At 40.5% G+C, this 17,694-nt stretch overlaps 1 protein-coding gene across 2 annotated transcripts in view; it reads left to right on the forward strand.

Moving 5' to 3' along the window:
* Nucleotides 1–16,136, forward strand: part of LOC149455655 (cytochrome P450 2K4-like) — a 58,256-nt gene extending 42,120 nt beyond the window's left edge. For both annotated transcript variants that reach the window (XM_089686049.1, XM_089686050.1), the window contains exons 9-12: nucleotides 91–232; nucleotides 667–851; nucleotides 13,295–13,436; nucleotides 14,553–16,136. In XM_089686049.1, the coding sequence (XP_089542175.1) occupies nucleotides 91–232; nucleotides 667–851; nucleotides 13,295–13,436; nucleotides 14,553–14,731 (648 nt within the window). In that variant the 3' untranslated portion in view covers nucleotides 14,732–16,136. The remainder of the gene's footprint in view (nucleotides 1–90; nucleotides 233–666; nucleotides 852–13,294; nucleotides 13,437–14,552) is intronic.
* Nucleotides 16,137–17,694: the final 1,558 nt, after the last annotated feature.

A 17,694-nucleotide genomic window follows, 5' to 3' on the forward strand; every position in this document is an offset into this window, starting at 1 on the left:
TTGAACCCCAAGGTTTGCAAGTCTACAGACCCCACCCAATATATAAGAGCTAAAGCAAATATGATATACTATGAATTGTATTCATTTCAGGAAAAGCCAAGTCCAGAGTTATATTTCAATGATATAAATCTAACAGTTTTGGTGACGGACTTGTTTGCTGCTGGAATGGAAACAACCTCCACCACTCTCCGATGGGGACTTCTGTTGATGATGAAATACCCAGAAATACAAAGTAAGCGATTCATTTTGTGTATTGTTTTCTTTGATCATCACTATGTATCCATTTACTTCAATCTTCCCAGTTACATGACAACTCACTAATAACTGCATAGACTAAATTACTGGTATAAATGTAATTTGTCCTTAAGGCATGTCACCTGATAATGATAGGAACAATACTGCCATTGTCTACAGGTCTAGAGCTAACACTTTAAAACACAAGTCAGGAAGGATAGCTTCCATATTTTTATCTGGACAGGTAGTATTTAAAGTTACCTACAGGAGACAGGGGAATCCACTTATAGCAAATTGTGGTGTCCACCAAAATGCTGCTGAAATGGCTTTGTTATCTTTTAACTAACAAGAAGATTGAGAATGACAGGATATATCTTAAGGGAAAATAGAAAAACCCTGAAGTCACCCAGTATGCCTTTCTTTCAATACCAGAAAACGTTCAGAAGGAAATTGAAAAAGTCATTGGTTCCGGGGAGCCTCGCCAGATACACCGAAAAGAAATGCCATATACTGATGCCGTTATCCATGAAATCCAAAGATTTGGAAATATTGTACCAACAAGTGTTCCACATGCTACTACGCAAGATGTGACTTTCAATGGATTCTTTATACCTAAAGTAAGTAAAACATTTTATCTTTCATTTATTACTAGATTATAAAATACTGAAAGTTGCCTAGTCAATTACTTTGTTTGCTATACAGTATGTTCCCCTGCTGTACCCTAATCTCTGTTCCAGTTTGAATACCTGCCTGCTTCTTAATGATCCTTTTTATCCATCTGCCCTGACATTTTGACTGTTGATCATGACCTTGTCTGATGATTTTGTATTATGGTTTGTTCATACCTACTGACAGCTGTTGCTATTTTGAGTGCAACTGGGGACTGCAACCTGGAACCTGCCTGCAGCAAAAAGCCCATCATCCCAGTTGGAACCCTTTTCCCTTAAGTGGGCTGAGGCAAAAGGTCAAAGTAACTGATGCTCACTTGAAAATGGGGCCATTGCTGAAAACATGGGGGTTCCTAGTGATTAGATGTTGCTGGCAGGGGCGGACTGACAACTTATGGGGCCCCCGGGCAATAGGGGATCATGGGGCCCCTGTGTCCTTGCCCAAACTCAAAAAAGCCTATGAAAAAGGTACCAGGGGCATCTCATGGGGCCCCCTACTGACCCCGGGCCCTCGGGCAGCGCCCGAGTTTCCAAATGGTCAGTCCGCCCCTGGTTGCTGGCAGACACTCTGAAATCAGTGGAAGGCTCACAACTCTCGCAGCTAATAGTGGTATCAGGAATCAGCAACAGTTTGGCCCAAAATCTGTGTAGCTACATTTAGGAACCTGGGAACAGGCCATATATTTTTAAAATAAGATTTATTTACAGTAAGCCAAAAACCATCCGAACACCAACACACAGCAAACATAGAAATCAGTGAACCAAAATACAGTGACAGAATACCTAACTAAACAACCTAACAAACAGCTTAACTAGCAACTAACTATATACAATATATACCATTTGGGGAACACAGAAAAGCATAGGAAACTAGAGGAGCAGAGAGCAGATGGGAATATGGAACCAAAACTGGGATCAGGAACAAAGGGGAGCAGGTACAGTGTACATGGCAGGAGCAAGATCAGGAACAGCAAATAGTAGGGGTGAGAGGCACTTGTAGGGGAGGAACTGAATACCCTCCGAGCAGCCAGAATCAGGTGGAAACTGATTACTGGGATCTGCTGGGAGAAAGCCGCTGGTGGACACCGGAGCTACAACCTTCTGCTCTGACAAGCACAGTCCCTCCAGCAGGTGCAGTTCCTGACACTTGGCCACCCACATGTAATCGCTCATGGAGTGATCAACTGCGAGTGATCATCCCTGGATACAGATTGAATCTGTTGTTTCAGGTTCAAAGACTGATGCAAAGTTGGGTCAGATCTCTCACACCCTCCTGCAACTCACTCAGTTGTTGACCCCCATGCCTACTCTTTAACAGCCAGCTCAGGCCTCCGTGTCTGCCCTTCCATGAGCCTGGTCTCTGTTGCAACACCTCCTTACTATGGGTTCCATTTCCTGCTCTGCACTCTGAGAACTCCCAGCTCTGCCAAGGTGTTTGAACAAGTTCCAAGTCCAGTTTGAATTACTCCCAAGAAACTTTCTTCTACCTAATTTCTGCTATCCAGACAAACACTTGCCCAGGCCTCCCCACTTCTCAAGACAGATCACCACAGCAATATAATTATTGGTTGTTTCTAGAAAATTTCAGAAGGGATTTGTGTTGAACCTGGTTGTGCTTCCACAGCTTCAAGATTTTTTCAGCTATGGCAGGGATTCCAGGAACCTGAGCAGTATCATGTATGTTTCTATACTCTGGCCTTTGTCCTCATGCATGCTGGGCATTTTAAAAATGCCGGTAGCGTCAGCTATATAAGTTGCATTAGTGTTTAGCTGCGTTTTTCCACATTCACATTTTTTAGCATGTTTGTACAAAAAATAAAACTTTGGCTAAGAAAAATGCTCAGAAATGCTCGTTTGCCACGTTTTGCTGTGTTTTACAGCGTTTACCAGCAAGAGTGTTTTTACAGCTAAAAAAACTCTAGAAAGCCACTAGTTCGGGGTTTTTTTTTCCAACCAAAAAACACTCCTATGTGTGCATGGACACATAGGATAACATGCTGGGGAGTTTACTGGCTGTAGAAAAAAATGCCACAAATCAAAAACAGCCGCTGTAAAAACATCCAGTGTGCATGAGCCTGAACAACCAGACATCACTAGTGGTGCTCTGATGATGCTTATCTGTTTGTTTTATGGATGAGCTGGTCAGCAGAGATCTTTTATCTGACCTGGATGACCTGGTTTCTTTTTATATCAGGATTGACATTTATTTCTAGGCTTGATGGTGAGAATGCCAGCAATTTTTAAGGCCAAATTCCAGAACACTCTGCATCCAAAATCCAAAGCTTAGAGTATCTGTGAAAGGAATCCCAAGGTGGGATTCCTTTTTGCATATAAAATCATTTTTTTTTTATGAAGGTCTCCTTTCAAGAGACTGGACTCAAGCTTTCTTGGACTCTTGTGGAGAAAAATAAATACCTGTTGTGTAAACCCCTCCAGGACTCTGTAGTAAACGGGATAGCCCACCCTGCCAGTATTCAGTATGCCACTATTAAGAATAAAAATTTGTGAAGTGCAAACTCTTCAATCCAAAAAACAATGTGTTTAATTGAGACCACAACCTAGTGCTGCAAATCTAAGTAAAAAAAAAAATATATATATATATATATATATATATATATATATATATATATATATAAAACACAAAACTCTCCAATCCAAAATTATGTGAATGACTGAAGTGTCTTAAGAGCATAGCCTGGTGCTGTAAATTCCCACTTGTAATCAAAAATTGCTCAATGTAAATATTAAAAATATTGTGTGGATAAACATTACATGATGAATACAGTACTTGTCTCAATATGACCACAAATAAACAATCACAAATAAGAAAATCACACTCAGTGTCTTGTAATTAAAATTATCGTCCCTGTGCTGCCCACATACTCCAAGTGTGAAATAAATAAACAATGGCGCATAAAAGATAAATGTCCAAAATTAAAATAAACAGTCCATGTGAATGCAATAAAAATCGGTCGTGAATCAATCTTCAATCCAAATGAAGAATCATCAATGTGATAAAACGGATTTGTGCAACCAATGTGCAAAATGGCTGCCCACCTCCAGTAATGACCCATACTCTCATATAGGTCTAAGACACTTTATCTGGTAAATCCCCATGCACTGAATGCTGCTCTGTGTCCACCTGCAGACCACTCAAATGTGTATTCCCAGACCATCAGTGCTGATCAGTAGGTGCTTAGAAAAGATAGGGAAAAGGGACACCCATAGTATAGTATTTCCAATAAATATGTATTTAATAAAAGAATGCCAATCACATGTAAACGTAAAATACAGGCTCATTCCACACAGCAAAAACAGCACCTTCCAGAAGTTTTTCTGGGGGGGCGAAAGTGATGTCACCGAAATCCGTCCAAAGTATTGCATCACAAATCATGTGATTTCTTCAGGGATGGGGTTGGATGATCACCAGCTGGAACTTATAGAGAGCAGAAGTGTTTACAAGCTCCTTGGCAACCACAGCTTAACTTGCAACACCTACCGCTAACATCAGTAAATCCTATAGGTGGTGATACAACGATGAGCATAATGGACAAGTTTTGATTTTGCCCACATACAAAGATGCCCCTGTATAAAATCCTAGTCTCGGCCATGACCGGAAGTGATATCAACTGGCTCAGGCCGACATGCTGCATCACAAATCACTTGACTTCTTCAAGGATGGGGTCGTGTGATCACCAGCTGGAATTTATAGAGAGTGGAAGTGTGTACAAGCTCCTTGGTAACTGCAGCTTAAAGTAGATGTAAACCCTAAAAACACAAATCAATCCAATTCTACAGTCGAATAGATTTTACTTTTACTAGGCATTTGATCTTAGTTTGGTATCTTGAAGCAATCCCCTTCTCCAGAAATCTCCCCTGCACTTCTGAACAGAATAAATCTGACCAGGGGCGGACTGACCACTCATGGGGCCCCCGGGCAATAGGGGATCATGGGGCCCCTGTGTCCTCACCCACACTCAAACCACACCCAAAAAAGCCTATGAAAGGTACCAGGGGCATCTCATGGGGCCCCCTACTGACCCCGGGCCCTCGGGCAGTGGCCGAGTTTCCAAATGGTCAGTCCGCCCCTGAATCTGACACAAGCAGAAAAATGGTGTCGCCACTCCCCTTCTCCTATGATTGACAGGCTGTGCTGAAGACGAGACCAGCATGAGCCTCCATGTAATACACTGCAAAGGGGTGGGGGAGCGGGTGTCCTCTCCCTGCTGGTCTCTGCCTTCACAAGATCGAGAACTCAGCACCAGTGATTTATGACATAGATCGGCATCACTTCAGTAATGCTGTAGTTATCTAGGTATATCTGCTGACAGCTGATTATTGTCCTGTTCTATTCACAGCACCTAGCTTGTGAATTGCTGTTTACAGAGTTTTACATGAGAATGTTTCCTGGTCCACATTGCCACTTTAAACTGCCGGATTCCTAGGATTTTTAACATTAACTCCTTCCTACCTGCTTAGCACAGATCCTGTGTTGTAAGCAGAGGTAACATAGTCACTGGCACCTGTGTATTCCCCTGAAGGCACTCAGGAGACATGCTCGCAGGTATAGAGATATTAGATAGCTGTGCACGTTCTGGAACGGAGTCTGGAGGGTGTGTACTGATCGATTGTGTGACATCAAATCTTCACCTTATATTCTATGGTTCTAAGCCATGCCCACAGATCAGCAGTTTTTGGAGGGCTGAGAAAAGCTAAGAGAGCATTTTTCTGAGGTACACGCACAGCTGTATGTATGTTTACATTAAAATGTATTCATTATGGCAAAAAGTAAATTCTTTTAATATTTGCGTTTACAACCACTTTAACTTGCAACACCTACCGCTAACATCAGTAAATCCTATAGGTGGCAATACAATGATGAGTATAATGCACAAGTTTCAATATGATATTGAAAGAAAAGATGCCACTACGTAAAATCCCTAGAATATTCCTGTATTATTGCACGTAGTATATATATATATATATATATATATATATATATATATATATATATATATATATATATATATATACAGCTGTGTTCAAAATAATAGTAGTGTGTTGAAAAAAGTGAATAAAGCTCAAAATCCTTCTAATAGCTTCTTTGTCCATACACACAAATGCATTGGGAACACTACACATTCTATTCCAAATCAAAACATGAAGAAAAATATATCAAATTTGTGTTGTTCCTCTAAAAAAAATTGAAGAAAAGTGAATGTTAGACTGTTCAAAAAAATAGCAGTGTTTGCATTCTTCTTTACAAACTCAAACATTCACTATATAAACTGAAAAATGTTTGAAGATTTTGCTTTCCTTTGAATCACTTAATGAATATTTCGTTGTATAAGCACTGTTTCTGAGAACTGCTGTACATCTGTGTTGCATGGAGTCAACCAACTTCTGGCCCCTGTGATCAGGTATTCCAGCCCAGGATGATTGGACCACATTCCACAGTTCTTCTCTGTTTCTTGGTTTTGCCTCAGAAACTGCATTTTTGATGTCACCCCACAAGTTTTCTATTGGATTAAGATCCGGGGATTGGGCTGGCCACTCCATAACATCAATCTTGTTGGTCTGGAACCAAGATGTTGCACGTTTACTGGTGTGTTTGGAGTCTTGTCTTGTTGGAAAACCCATTTCAAGGGCATTTCCTCTTCAACATAAGGCAGCATGACCTCTTCAAGTATTCTGATGTATTCAAACTGATCCATGATCCCTGGTATGCGATAAATAGGCCCAACACCGTAGTATGAGAAACATCCCCATATCATGATGCTTACGCAACTGTGCTTCACTGTCTTCACAGTGTACTGTGGCTTGAATTCAGTGTTTGGGGGTTGTCTGACAAACTGTCTCCGGCCACTAGACCCAAAAAAAACAATCTTACTTTCATCAGTCCACAAAATGTTGCGCCATTTCTCTTTAGGCCAGTCAATGTGCTCTTTGGCAAATTGGAACCTCTTCAGCACGTCTTTTTTTCAACAGTGGGACTTTGCGGGGGCTTCTTGCAGATTGCTTGGCTTCACATAGGCGTCTTCTAATTGTAACAGTACTCACAGGTAACTTTACACCTTCTTTGATCTTCCTGGAGCTGATTGTTGGCTGAGTCCTTGCCATTTTGGCTATTTTTCTATCCATTCTAATGGTAGTTTTTCGCTTTCTTCCACGTCTTTCAGGTTTTGGTTGCCATTTTAAAGCATTTGCAATCATTTTAGCTGAGCAGCCTATCATTTTCTGCACTTCTTTATGTTTTCCCCTCTCCAATTAACTTTTTATTCAAGGTACGCTGTTCTTCTGAACAATGTCTGGAACAACCCACTTTCCTCAGAATTTCAGAGAGAAATGCACTGTAACCAATATCATTTCTACCAAAAACAGTGATTGATCAGGTTAGTGATGTCTGAACGCTATTATTTTGAACACAACTGTATGTGTATATATATATATATATATATATATATATACACACACACACACACATATACATAGAAAATTTGTAAAAAAATACATAGATGAAAACTGGCAATTCTAAAATAGTAATAAACAAATTTTACAAATGCATATTAACTTATGTGAAAAAATATATAAAGAAAACTAATGCAATTACAATGGGTGGAATATACTATAAATAGTATCCCTCATTAATCTGCAATGTATATTATAACAGAGATATGTAGAAAAATATATAGGTGTTGTTAACCAAAATAAATGAAAACATATGTCCTATGCTGAATAACCTCTGGTTGCTTTAATAATCTGAAATGAAGCAGTTACGGCTCATTCACACTTGACTTTTTTTCCGACTCTTGCCAAACGCCCCTATAGCATTTGACAAGCGTTGGTCCGGCGTTTTGTGAAGCTTTTTTAATGCTCCACAAACGCACCAAAAACGCTGTATGTGCGTTTAGCGGCGGTTGCTAGGCATTTGCCAAGCGTTAAAAATGCCCCACAAATGCCTATAATGAAGTTTGAATGGTGTTAATGCTCCTCAAACGCCTCGCAAACACAAACGCTGGCCAGGTGTTTGCGGAGCAGCACCATAGACTTGAATAGGAGGCTTCAACTCCTCCTGACTCGACCAGAGGCGTCCGTTTTGCCACGACACGACGCTAACGCTTCCGTGTAAACAGCACTATGTGCTGCAATGTGCAGAATTTTCAGAGGTGTTTGGAAAGCGGTAAAAACACTTCCCAAACGCCTGTCTGCTGCCTGCTAACAACGCTAGTGTGAACATAGCCTTAATGTCGAACTCTATGTTCAATCCTGTGGGGGGCCAAGGTACAAGGTAAAAATATTTCGTACCATATTTATGTAGGGTGCCAGTTATATATATGGTAACTAAAATTCACAATGCTAGCATTAATCCCCCTGTTAGTAAATAGCATTGATTCAGTAAGTGCCAGAATAGGCCAATACATAGACTGTTTATTTACAGCCAGTGGTCCAAAAAAACTAAAATCTTATTTATGTGATTCTAAGAACCTGACACAACTACTGAATCAAACATCTTACCTGTTCCTCTATCCAGCCGCGCACTGTCTTCCCGGCTTCTGTAGTGTCGGCGCTGGGCTTGACAGCCGGGTGCCCAGTGCGCATGCGCAAGAAGCGGTGCTTTTTGTGAATGGTAAGGCGGTACCTGGGACACATGACAGATCCCAGAAGCCGCCGGACCAATCACAAAGCGCAAGTGCTTCTCGCTCATGTGCACTGGGCACCCGGCTGTCATGCCGAGCGCCGACACTACAGAAGCCGGGAAGACAGCGCGTGGCTGGATAGAGGAACAGGTAAGAGCAAAGAACAACTCCGCGGAAGTAAGAGCGGGTACCTGTCAAATTCAGGTACCCGCTCCCCCCCCTCCCCAAAGGTCAGCAGTCATCTCCTGTACTGTCCGCAGTCTCTGGTCATCCCCTGTACTGTGTCCGCAGTCTCTGGTCATCTCCTGTACTGTGTCCGCAGTATCTGGTCATCCCCTGTACTGTGTCCGCAGTCTCTGGTCATCTCCTGTACTGTCTGCAGTCTCTGGTCATCCCTGTACTGTGTCTGCAGTCTCTGGTCATCTCCTGTACTATGTCTGCAGTCTCTGGTCATCTCCTGTACTGTGTCCGCAGTCTCTGGTCATCCCTGTGCTGTCCACAGTCTCTGGTCATCCCCTGTACTATGTCCGCAGTCTCTGGTCATCCCTGTGCTGTCCACAGTCTCTGGTCATTCCTGTACTGTGTCTGCAGTCTCTGGTCATCTCCTGTACTGTGTCCGCAGTCTCTGGTCATCTCCTGTACTGTGTCCGCAGTCTCTGGTCATCTCCTGTACTGTGTCCGCAGTCTCTGGTCATCTCCTGTACTGTGTCCACAGTCTCTGGTCATCTCCTGTACTATGTCCGCAGTCTCTGGTCATCTCCTGTACTATGTCTGCAGTCTCTGGTCATCCCTGTGCTGTCCACAGTCTCTGGTCATCTCCTGTACTATGTCTGCAGTCCATTAGTGCAGAATTTTTTTTTCCTGTTTTCTGCCTCTAAAACCTAGGTGTGTCTTATGGTCAGGTGCATCTTATGGAGCGAAAAATACGGTATACTGTATATACATGATTCTGCACACAGGTGCAGCCCTGTAGCAGTATATCTGCTACAGGGCGGTCCTTAAGAGGTTAAAAAAATGATGAATGGAGGATTGCCTTCAAGACTTGAGATGACCATTACAATTATTTAGTTATGCCGTTTGGTCTCTTAAATGTCTTCAGAGACTTCTGTACATCTGTGTCATAATATATTTAGATGGCATAATCATTTTCTCTTCAAATCTACCTTCCTAAAATGCTCATCTCAACACAGTGTTTCTACGTACGCATGGAAATAGATTTTATGGGCAAAGTGCTGGATGGAGCGAGGTAAGTATTTATGTGGGTGAGGGGGAATACTGCTACTGGGATATTTTTTTATGTTAATGCAGGGAATGCATTAAGGTAAAAAAATATCTTGACTTTAGAACCACTTTAAGCTGGAAGAACTGGAACGTAAATCTGATTTTATAATTGATCTATCCCTGATTCCTCCTGCAGCACCAGTCTCTACCAGAATCACACTCAAAATAAAATCCTCAGGGGACAATCGGTCTGGCTTCCCCTTCCTATATCTGAAATACCTTGGACTCATACAGTTGTGTTCAAAATAATAGCAGTCAGACATCACTAACCTGATCAATCACTGTTTTTTGTAGAAATGATATTTCTACATGGCAAATAATTTACTAGCAGGTGTAGTAGAGTAATAGAAATCCAACAGACCCAACAGTCATGACATGAATGCTGCTGATTCTATGTAATTGAATCACTAATTGAAAGGGGCATGTTCAGAATAATAGCAGTGTGGAGTTCTATTAGTGAGGTCATTCATTCTTTGAAAAACAGATGGCAATTATTGCCCTTATTTAAGGAAGGAAGGCAGCAAATGTTGTACATGCTGGTTACAGTGCATTTCTCTCTGAAATTCTGAGGAAAATGGGTCATTCCAGACATTGCTCAGAAGAACAGCGTACCTTGATTAAAAAGTTGATTGGAGAGGGGAAAACATATAAAGAAATACAGAAAATGATAGGCTGCTCAGCTAAAATGATCGCAAATGCTTTACAATGGCAACCAAAACCTGAAAGACGTGGAAGAAAGCAAAAAACTACCATTCAACTGGATAGAAGAATAGCCAAAATGGCAAGGACTCAGCCAACAATCAGCTCCAGGAAGATCAAAGAAGGTCTAAAGTTACCTGTGAGTACTGTTACAATTAGAAGACGCCTATGTGAAGCCAAGCTATCTGCAAGAAGCCCCCGCAAAGTCCCACTGTTGAAAAAAAGACATGTGCTGAAGAGGTTACAATTTTCCAAAGAGCACATTGACTGGCCTAAAGAGAAATGGCGCAACATTTTGTGGACTGATGAAAGTAAGATTGTTCTTTTTGGGTCTAGTGGCCGGAGACAGTTTGTCAGATGACCCCCAAACACTGAATTCAAGCCACAGTACACTGTGAAGACAGTGAAGCATGGTTGGGCAAGCATCATGATATGGGGATGTTTCTCATACTACGGTGTTGGGCCTATTTATCGCATACCAGGGATCATGGATCAGTTTGAATACATCAGAATACTTGAAGAGGTCATGCTGCCCTATGCTGAAGAGGAAATGCCCTTGAAATGGGTTTTCCAACAAGACAACGACCCCAAACACACCAGTAAACGTGCAACATCTTGGTTCCAGACCAACAAGATTGACGTTATGGAGTGGCCAGCCCTATCCCCGGAGTTAATTTCAATTGAAAACTTGTGGGGTGACATCAAAAATGCAGTTTCTGAGGCAAAACCAAGAAATAGAGAAGAACTGTGGAATGTAGTCCAATCGTCCTGGGCTGGAATACCTGTTCACAGGTGCCAGAAATTGGTTGACTCCATGCAACACAGATGTACAGCAGGTCTCAGAAACAGTGCTTATACAACTAAATATTCATTAAGTGATTCAAAGGAAAGCAAAATCTTCAAACATTTTTCAGTTTATATAGTGAATGTTTGAGTTTGTAAAGAAGAATACAAACACTGCTATTTTTTTGAACAGTCTAACATTCACTTTTCTTCAATTTTTTTAGAGGAACAACACAAATTTGATATATTTTTCTTCATGTTTTGATTTGGAATAGAATGTGTAGTGTTCCCAATGCATTTGTGTGTATGGAAATAAAAGCTATTAGAAGGATTTTGAGCTTTTTTTTTTTTTTGTATTAACAATTTTTATTGTTTTTTATGAATATACAAACAGTATGTTTAAAAAAAAAAGGATAAGAAAAGAAAACAAGCAAAACAGAAAGGTACATCGATGGCAAAACTGCGTAAGGACAGGACCAACAAAAACATAAAATAACAGTGTGAAGGTTATCAGGACCTTACATTTTGGGCCGGCATAGAGGAAATGAAGGTATCCCATGGGAGCCAAATCATCTTAAACACAGCAAACGAACAATTATGTAGTGCAGTCAAGTATTCCATCTGTCTAACATCAGCAATAAGTTTGTACAGAATTGACATTGAAGGAGGAGTAGAAGACAACCAACACATAGGAATGCTTCTCCTAGCCACGGTCAGAACATGTACAGCAAGTTTTCCGAATGGTTTAGGTAGACCCGGAAATGGTAGACCTAGCAAAAAATGTAGTGGATCAAGTGGGAGAGAGGTACGCATTAGTGATTGTAACAGGGAGAGAACATCTTCCCAAAAAGGAGTAATGGAGCTGCATGTCCAAAAGATATGATAGAGAGAACCCAGGTCTCCACCACAGCACCAGCAGGCAGGAGAAGCATTTGGATTATAAGCATGAAGAACGTCAGGCGTTTTGTACCATAACATCATGATCTTGTATATATTTTCCTTAAAAACCACACAAACAGAAGATCTAGATGCATTTTCCCAAATTTTCTTCCACGTTAATAGGTCAATATCACATTGTACGAATTGAGACCACCTACGCATGTAAAGGTGAGTGTCATTGGATAAGGAGGGGGCATCCAAAAGTAGTTTATAAGTATTAGAAATAATACCCCTTTGGTGGGGACCCTGCATGCATAAACGTTCAAAGGAAGTAGGCTTCCCCAGGGTTAATGAGGGTAATAAGGTGGAAAAGAAGTGGCGTATTTGAAGGTAAATATACAGTATAGGTGTTCAGAAGGTAGAAGAGCTTTTTTCTGGAGATGTGGGAATGAGTGTAACTTACGAGTCACCGGGTGTACCAAGTGACGCAATTGAAAAAGGTTAGCTACTACCCAAAGAGACATCCGGGACATGGCCATATTATCTGGAAGATTAGGGTTATAGAGGATATTTGTCAGTGGGGAGCAATCAGAGGCCAGTGTAAATTTAACCTTACATTTCTGCCAAACAGTCAGAGAAAAGTGCATGGGACCAAGGAATAGGTGGCGAAAAGAAGAGACATCCACTGCTGAGGTCGACCAAAGGAGGGAGCGTGGATGAGCCGGAGAAGGATTTTGAGCTTTTTTCACTTTTTTCAACACACTACTATTATTTTGAACACAACTATATTTTGATGAACTTTATCATTGACCTCCTAACTTCTAGTTTTTTTTCCCACGTGTATTCTGAAAGTACTTTCTTTAATACATTGGACATGTTTGGGCCTGCATTACAAACAGGTAAAAAAAAATTTCCTAGGTCTCCAGGTTACTTATAAAAGGGAGAAGTTGCACTCGGATACTAAAACAATGTGTAGATAAAAAGACTACAGGGTAGTTGGCCTGTGCTTTCTGCATTTGAGTGCTTAATTTTTTCTTTACACGGGAGTGCACTTTGAGCAGATCCATTAAGTCATAACAACGGTTACTTATGATCCATCCACATTCTTTACAGGGAACTCAAGTTATTCCATTACTGTATTCTGTTCTACGAGACAAAGAGCACTTTGAGAAGCCAGATGAGTTTTACCCTCAGCATTTTCTGGACTCAGAGGGGAACCTTGTTAATATTGAAGCTTTTATACCATTTTCTGCAGGTAAGTAAACCAAAGGGGAAAAACTATATTAAGACAAAAGATGGTCGGAACTCCAGGATAAAAAAACAGCATCTGCTTCTTTATTAAATGTGCATACACAAGGCCTTTATCCTGAAGTGCTGACCATCTTTTGTCTTTATCATGGATCTGTGGGAGCATCCGCAGCTTCTGGGTCAGGGCACCAGGTTGGAGCTCCTACACATCTGTTTCTCCAAAAAGCTCTAAATATTCACAAAGGGTCCAACTATGGCAGTGACCAAACAGGGACACACCAAGTCAACAGAGGGCCCGAGCCCAAATTGCAATTGGCGCCACAGTTATCAATTTATTACTGCCCAGTTTTCTGAGGAGGTAATATAGACAACCTTTAGGCCAATGCCTTTTAGTTTGTCTACCCAAAAGTTATATTTACAATGCCTAGAGGGTATGGATCTTGGATACTCCACTAGAAAGATCTCCCTGACATGATTTCTCATTACCCTCATGGATGATATATTATCTATGTATGTGCTGTGCTGCTGCCGTAGGATAGCTGATTTCTATAGTATTGGGTATGCATCTTAACTGCACCTTACTCCAATATCTGCTTTTCTATTGCCAGCAAGTTCTGCAAATTTTGTTTGGGGGATTGGGGGAATAGACTCCCTCAAGATTTGGTTCTGGCCAGCTCAGTGGATTGCTTTAAAAAAAATCCTGGATTCTTTCTTAGATACAGAGAATATAACTTAATACTAACATTTATAGGTAAAGTTGATCCAGGGAATATCCTATTGCCTCTCGGGGGATCAGGAAGTAATTTTTTTCCCTGCAGGAGCAAATTGGATCGTGCTTTGCTGGGTTTTTTGCCTTCCTCTGGATCAACTGTGGGTATAGGATTATACATTTTTTTTTTTTTAATAGTTGAACTGGATGGACTTTTGTCTTTTTAGGGCTCTAACAATGTAATATGCAAATGCATGGCACCCAAATTGCAAAGGTTGAAAAGGTTGAAGAAATGACACATGTAGATGTCCCCAACTGGACCTAGATGAATACAGAAATGAAAGTTTTCTGTCCTACAGCTGTAAAAGCTGTCATTATTTTAATAATTATTTTATACTTTGTTTCTTTTCCAAGGTAGGAGAAGCTGTGCTGGAGAAACCTTGGCTAAAATGGAACTGTTCCTCTTCTTTACAACACTTCTGCAAAACTTCACCTTTCAGGCTCCACCTGGTGCAATACTGGACCTCACAGGTGCTGTTGGCTTCACAACCCCTCCACTAAAGCATGAGATCTGTGCAATTCCTCGCAATTAAAGTGAACAGGCAGTAAATCTGAGAATAGTAATTGTGGACTGGGTTTAATCTTTTCTGAAATAGAACCTGTTTTTTGACTGTAGAAATGTAGTTGAAAGCTCCTATATGAAGATCAAAGGCAGCTCAAGATTTGTGAAAGTTGCATTTTTAGGTAAAATTGAACAAGATGAAATAAATGAACTAGGAAGGAGAACAATTACACAATATACCAATGACTGATACTGTAGATATTACTACAGAAATTGGATCATAAATGAAACATAAATACATTAATCACTGATTGTGAAGATAATACATTTTGACAACCCAAAACTATGTGTAGAGAGTGGAGAAGTTATATTACATACAGTTCCCACCCTTGTTTCTCCAAAACTCGCTAGTTGGTAACAAAAACTGTTAGATTGAAATCTCATGTCTGTGCTGGCATTCACGGAAGGTACAGTAATATGATGAACAAATGAAAACAACCAACTGAAACTAAACCCATCCATTTAACTAACCAAACACTTACATTTAAGGCACTCCATGATAACTATCACAGTTGCTTGTGCTATCAACTGAACTGTAAAGCCATCAAATGGCTGGTGTCATAACTGATAGCATGTGCAGCACCATGACAACTGCAGATCAAATGGGCTACAATGGCAGCTTTCCTGGCTGTAAAAGATTAGAGAATTTAGTTCCGTTTTAAGACACATTGACATAAAGTAGAACAGCTACAATAGAACCAAGCCTATAATATAGGCTGTAGTAGACATTACATCCATAAAACCTGTAATGTAAAAAATAGCAATCAGTTAGACACTAAACACAGCTATGTTACAAGATCCAGCAGGCTAATGGAACATATTAGATCTTCTAAGTGATATATGCATCAATTAAATCATAATTGGTCTCTATGAAATTGTTATTTTATTCTATGCAACAATATGTCGGCTGTTGAATGGTAAAACCTTTCATATGGATCCAGTTGAATTTAGAAAAGTTGAGATTAAAGTTTTGTATACTGACCATCAAGCGTCTTCGGCACATCCCCCAGATCCTTTTATGGGTTGTGTAATTTCTGTAAACACCCTCTTCAGGAACCATTTGCATTTGCAGCTCTAGACATCTATATTTGCATTGGAACTGTGCTAAGAATCTTTTATGAGAGCCAGTGACTCTGATATATCAAATCTGACTTACACTAAAATTGAATTGGACTCTGCACTGAACTATACACTAGACAAACCCTGTTTAAGTATTATTTACTTGTAATCCATTTTAATGTTGCTTATTGTCTATTTTACAACATCCTTTTAGTAAATACTTTCTTGCATGTTTTTGTTTTCATTAAAACAATATTTAAAAATTGTTAAGCTGATCCCCTGAATGTTATTATCAAAAATAAATAATTTTTTACCTCTGTGAGAACAACAGTATTTTAAAACTATATTACGTTCAAACATGTAGTGGAGATTTGTGTATGTGAAGAGATAACTGCAAACAGCTATGTGATGCCTAGCTTTGTCGGCATCCCAGGTTGTTAGTCACAAACCAAGATTTGAACTCTGCTCCTCAGGTCATTTGACAGGTATTTGAAGATGTGAAGGAAGGTTGGTTATAGAGAACTGGAGTGGGAGAGAGACCTGAGGCTTAGGACAACTGGAGGTAAGAATGAGACTGAGTAAGAATGAGATTGAGTATACATTTAAAGAAAGGTTGGGAATAGACTGGACACAGGCTCTGTTCAGGGTGGGCACCGGTTAGAACAGCATTCAACAGCTTCCATAGCTGAGGGAGTGATAGATACTATGCTGAAGCTGTAAGAGCACATGCCAATCAAGTTTAATAGAAGGAACTGTCATGTGACGCAGCAATAGGAAACCAAGGAGGTGCTCAAGCATGGAAAGCAGGAAACCATGACACTACCACACTCTTATGGAGTTTCCCTGCACATGGAGTTTTTAGTTTTGTGGCAAAAGATGAATTTATTTGTACAGGGTAGGGACCAAAAACTTCTAATGGCAAGGTCCAGGAGTGTTATTCCAGGCCAAAGGCTTCCAATCAAACAGGCAATGCAACTTATCTCTGGAAATTGGAATCTAAGATTTGATGGAGCTTGTATACCTAACAGGAAGCCACTAGAGGAGAAACAACTAGGATATGGCAAGAAATTCTGTCTTATGAACCAGTAGCTTCAGAAAAGAGGCATGAAAGGAATGTGTTTTGCAGATATGTGGGGGTAACACAGGATTTAAAGCGAAGTTCCACCCATTTTTTAAAGTGCCTCTATTTACATTGTACCTGTGTTGTAAAGCACGATTTGGATAAACTTTTTTTTTTTTTTCGGATTAAAAAATACCTTTAAATCAAGTTTGAGGAATACAGTTCCGGTCCTGGCCGCCTAGGCGATAACGTGTTAAGGTGAATCGCAAAGTCTCCTGGGATGTCGGGTCCTGTATCCCAGGAGTCCTTTGGGTTTCTAGTGACTGACTATTGCAGTACTTTGAAATAGGAAATGATGCGAATGGGAGGAGTTTGGTGCCATTTTACCAGAGTCCTGTGTGGGGAAGAAGTGTAAGTTGTGTGCTGCCGACTGTGCTGTTCTAAGTTAGCTGGATATGCAGAGTGTGTGTATAGAAGCACCAATTCCAGGAAGTAAAGACTTTAACATATTTAAAAGTAATTACAAGCCTATAACTAATAACTATATCCAGCTGTTATTGTTAACAAAAAGGCAAGCCCGGGTCTGCTTTTAAAAAAAATTTCTTCTGGGGACTAGAGCTCCACTTTAACTTGGCCAAGATTTCAAAAGAACCAATGAAACATAGAGTAAACCTAGCAGGGGCAGAGGTTTTTTGTGGAGAGCAAGACCACTCTTTCAAAGACTGTTTGAACAAGTTGCACCTAAAGATCCCAATATTGCTTGTCAGGAATCCTTGCAACATGAACCCATGCAATTAGGTTGAGCTCATCTGTCT

Source organism: Staurois parvus, unplaced genomic scaffold (assembly GCF_062004578.1).
Source record: "Staurois parvus isolate SC_StPar_1 unplaced genomic scaffold, SC_StPar_1.0 ptg000390l, whole genome shotgun sequence".
Taxonomy (NCBI): Eukaryota; Metazoa; Chordata; class Amphibia; order Anura; family Ranidae; genus Staurois; species Staurois parvus.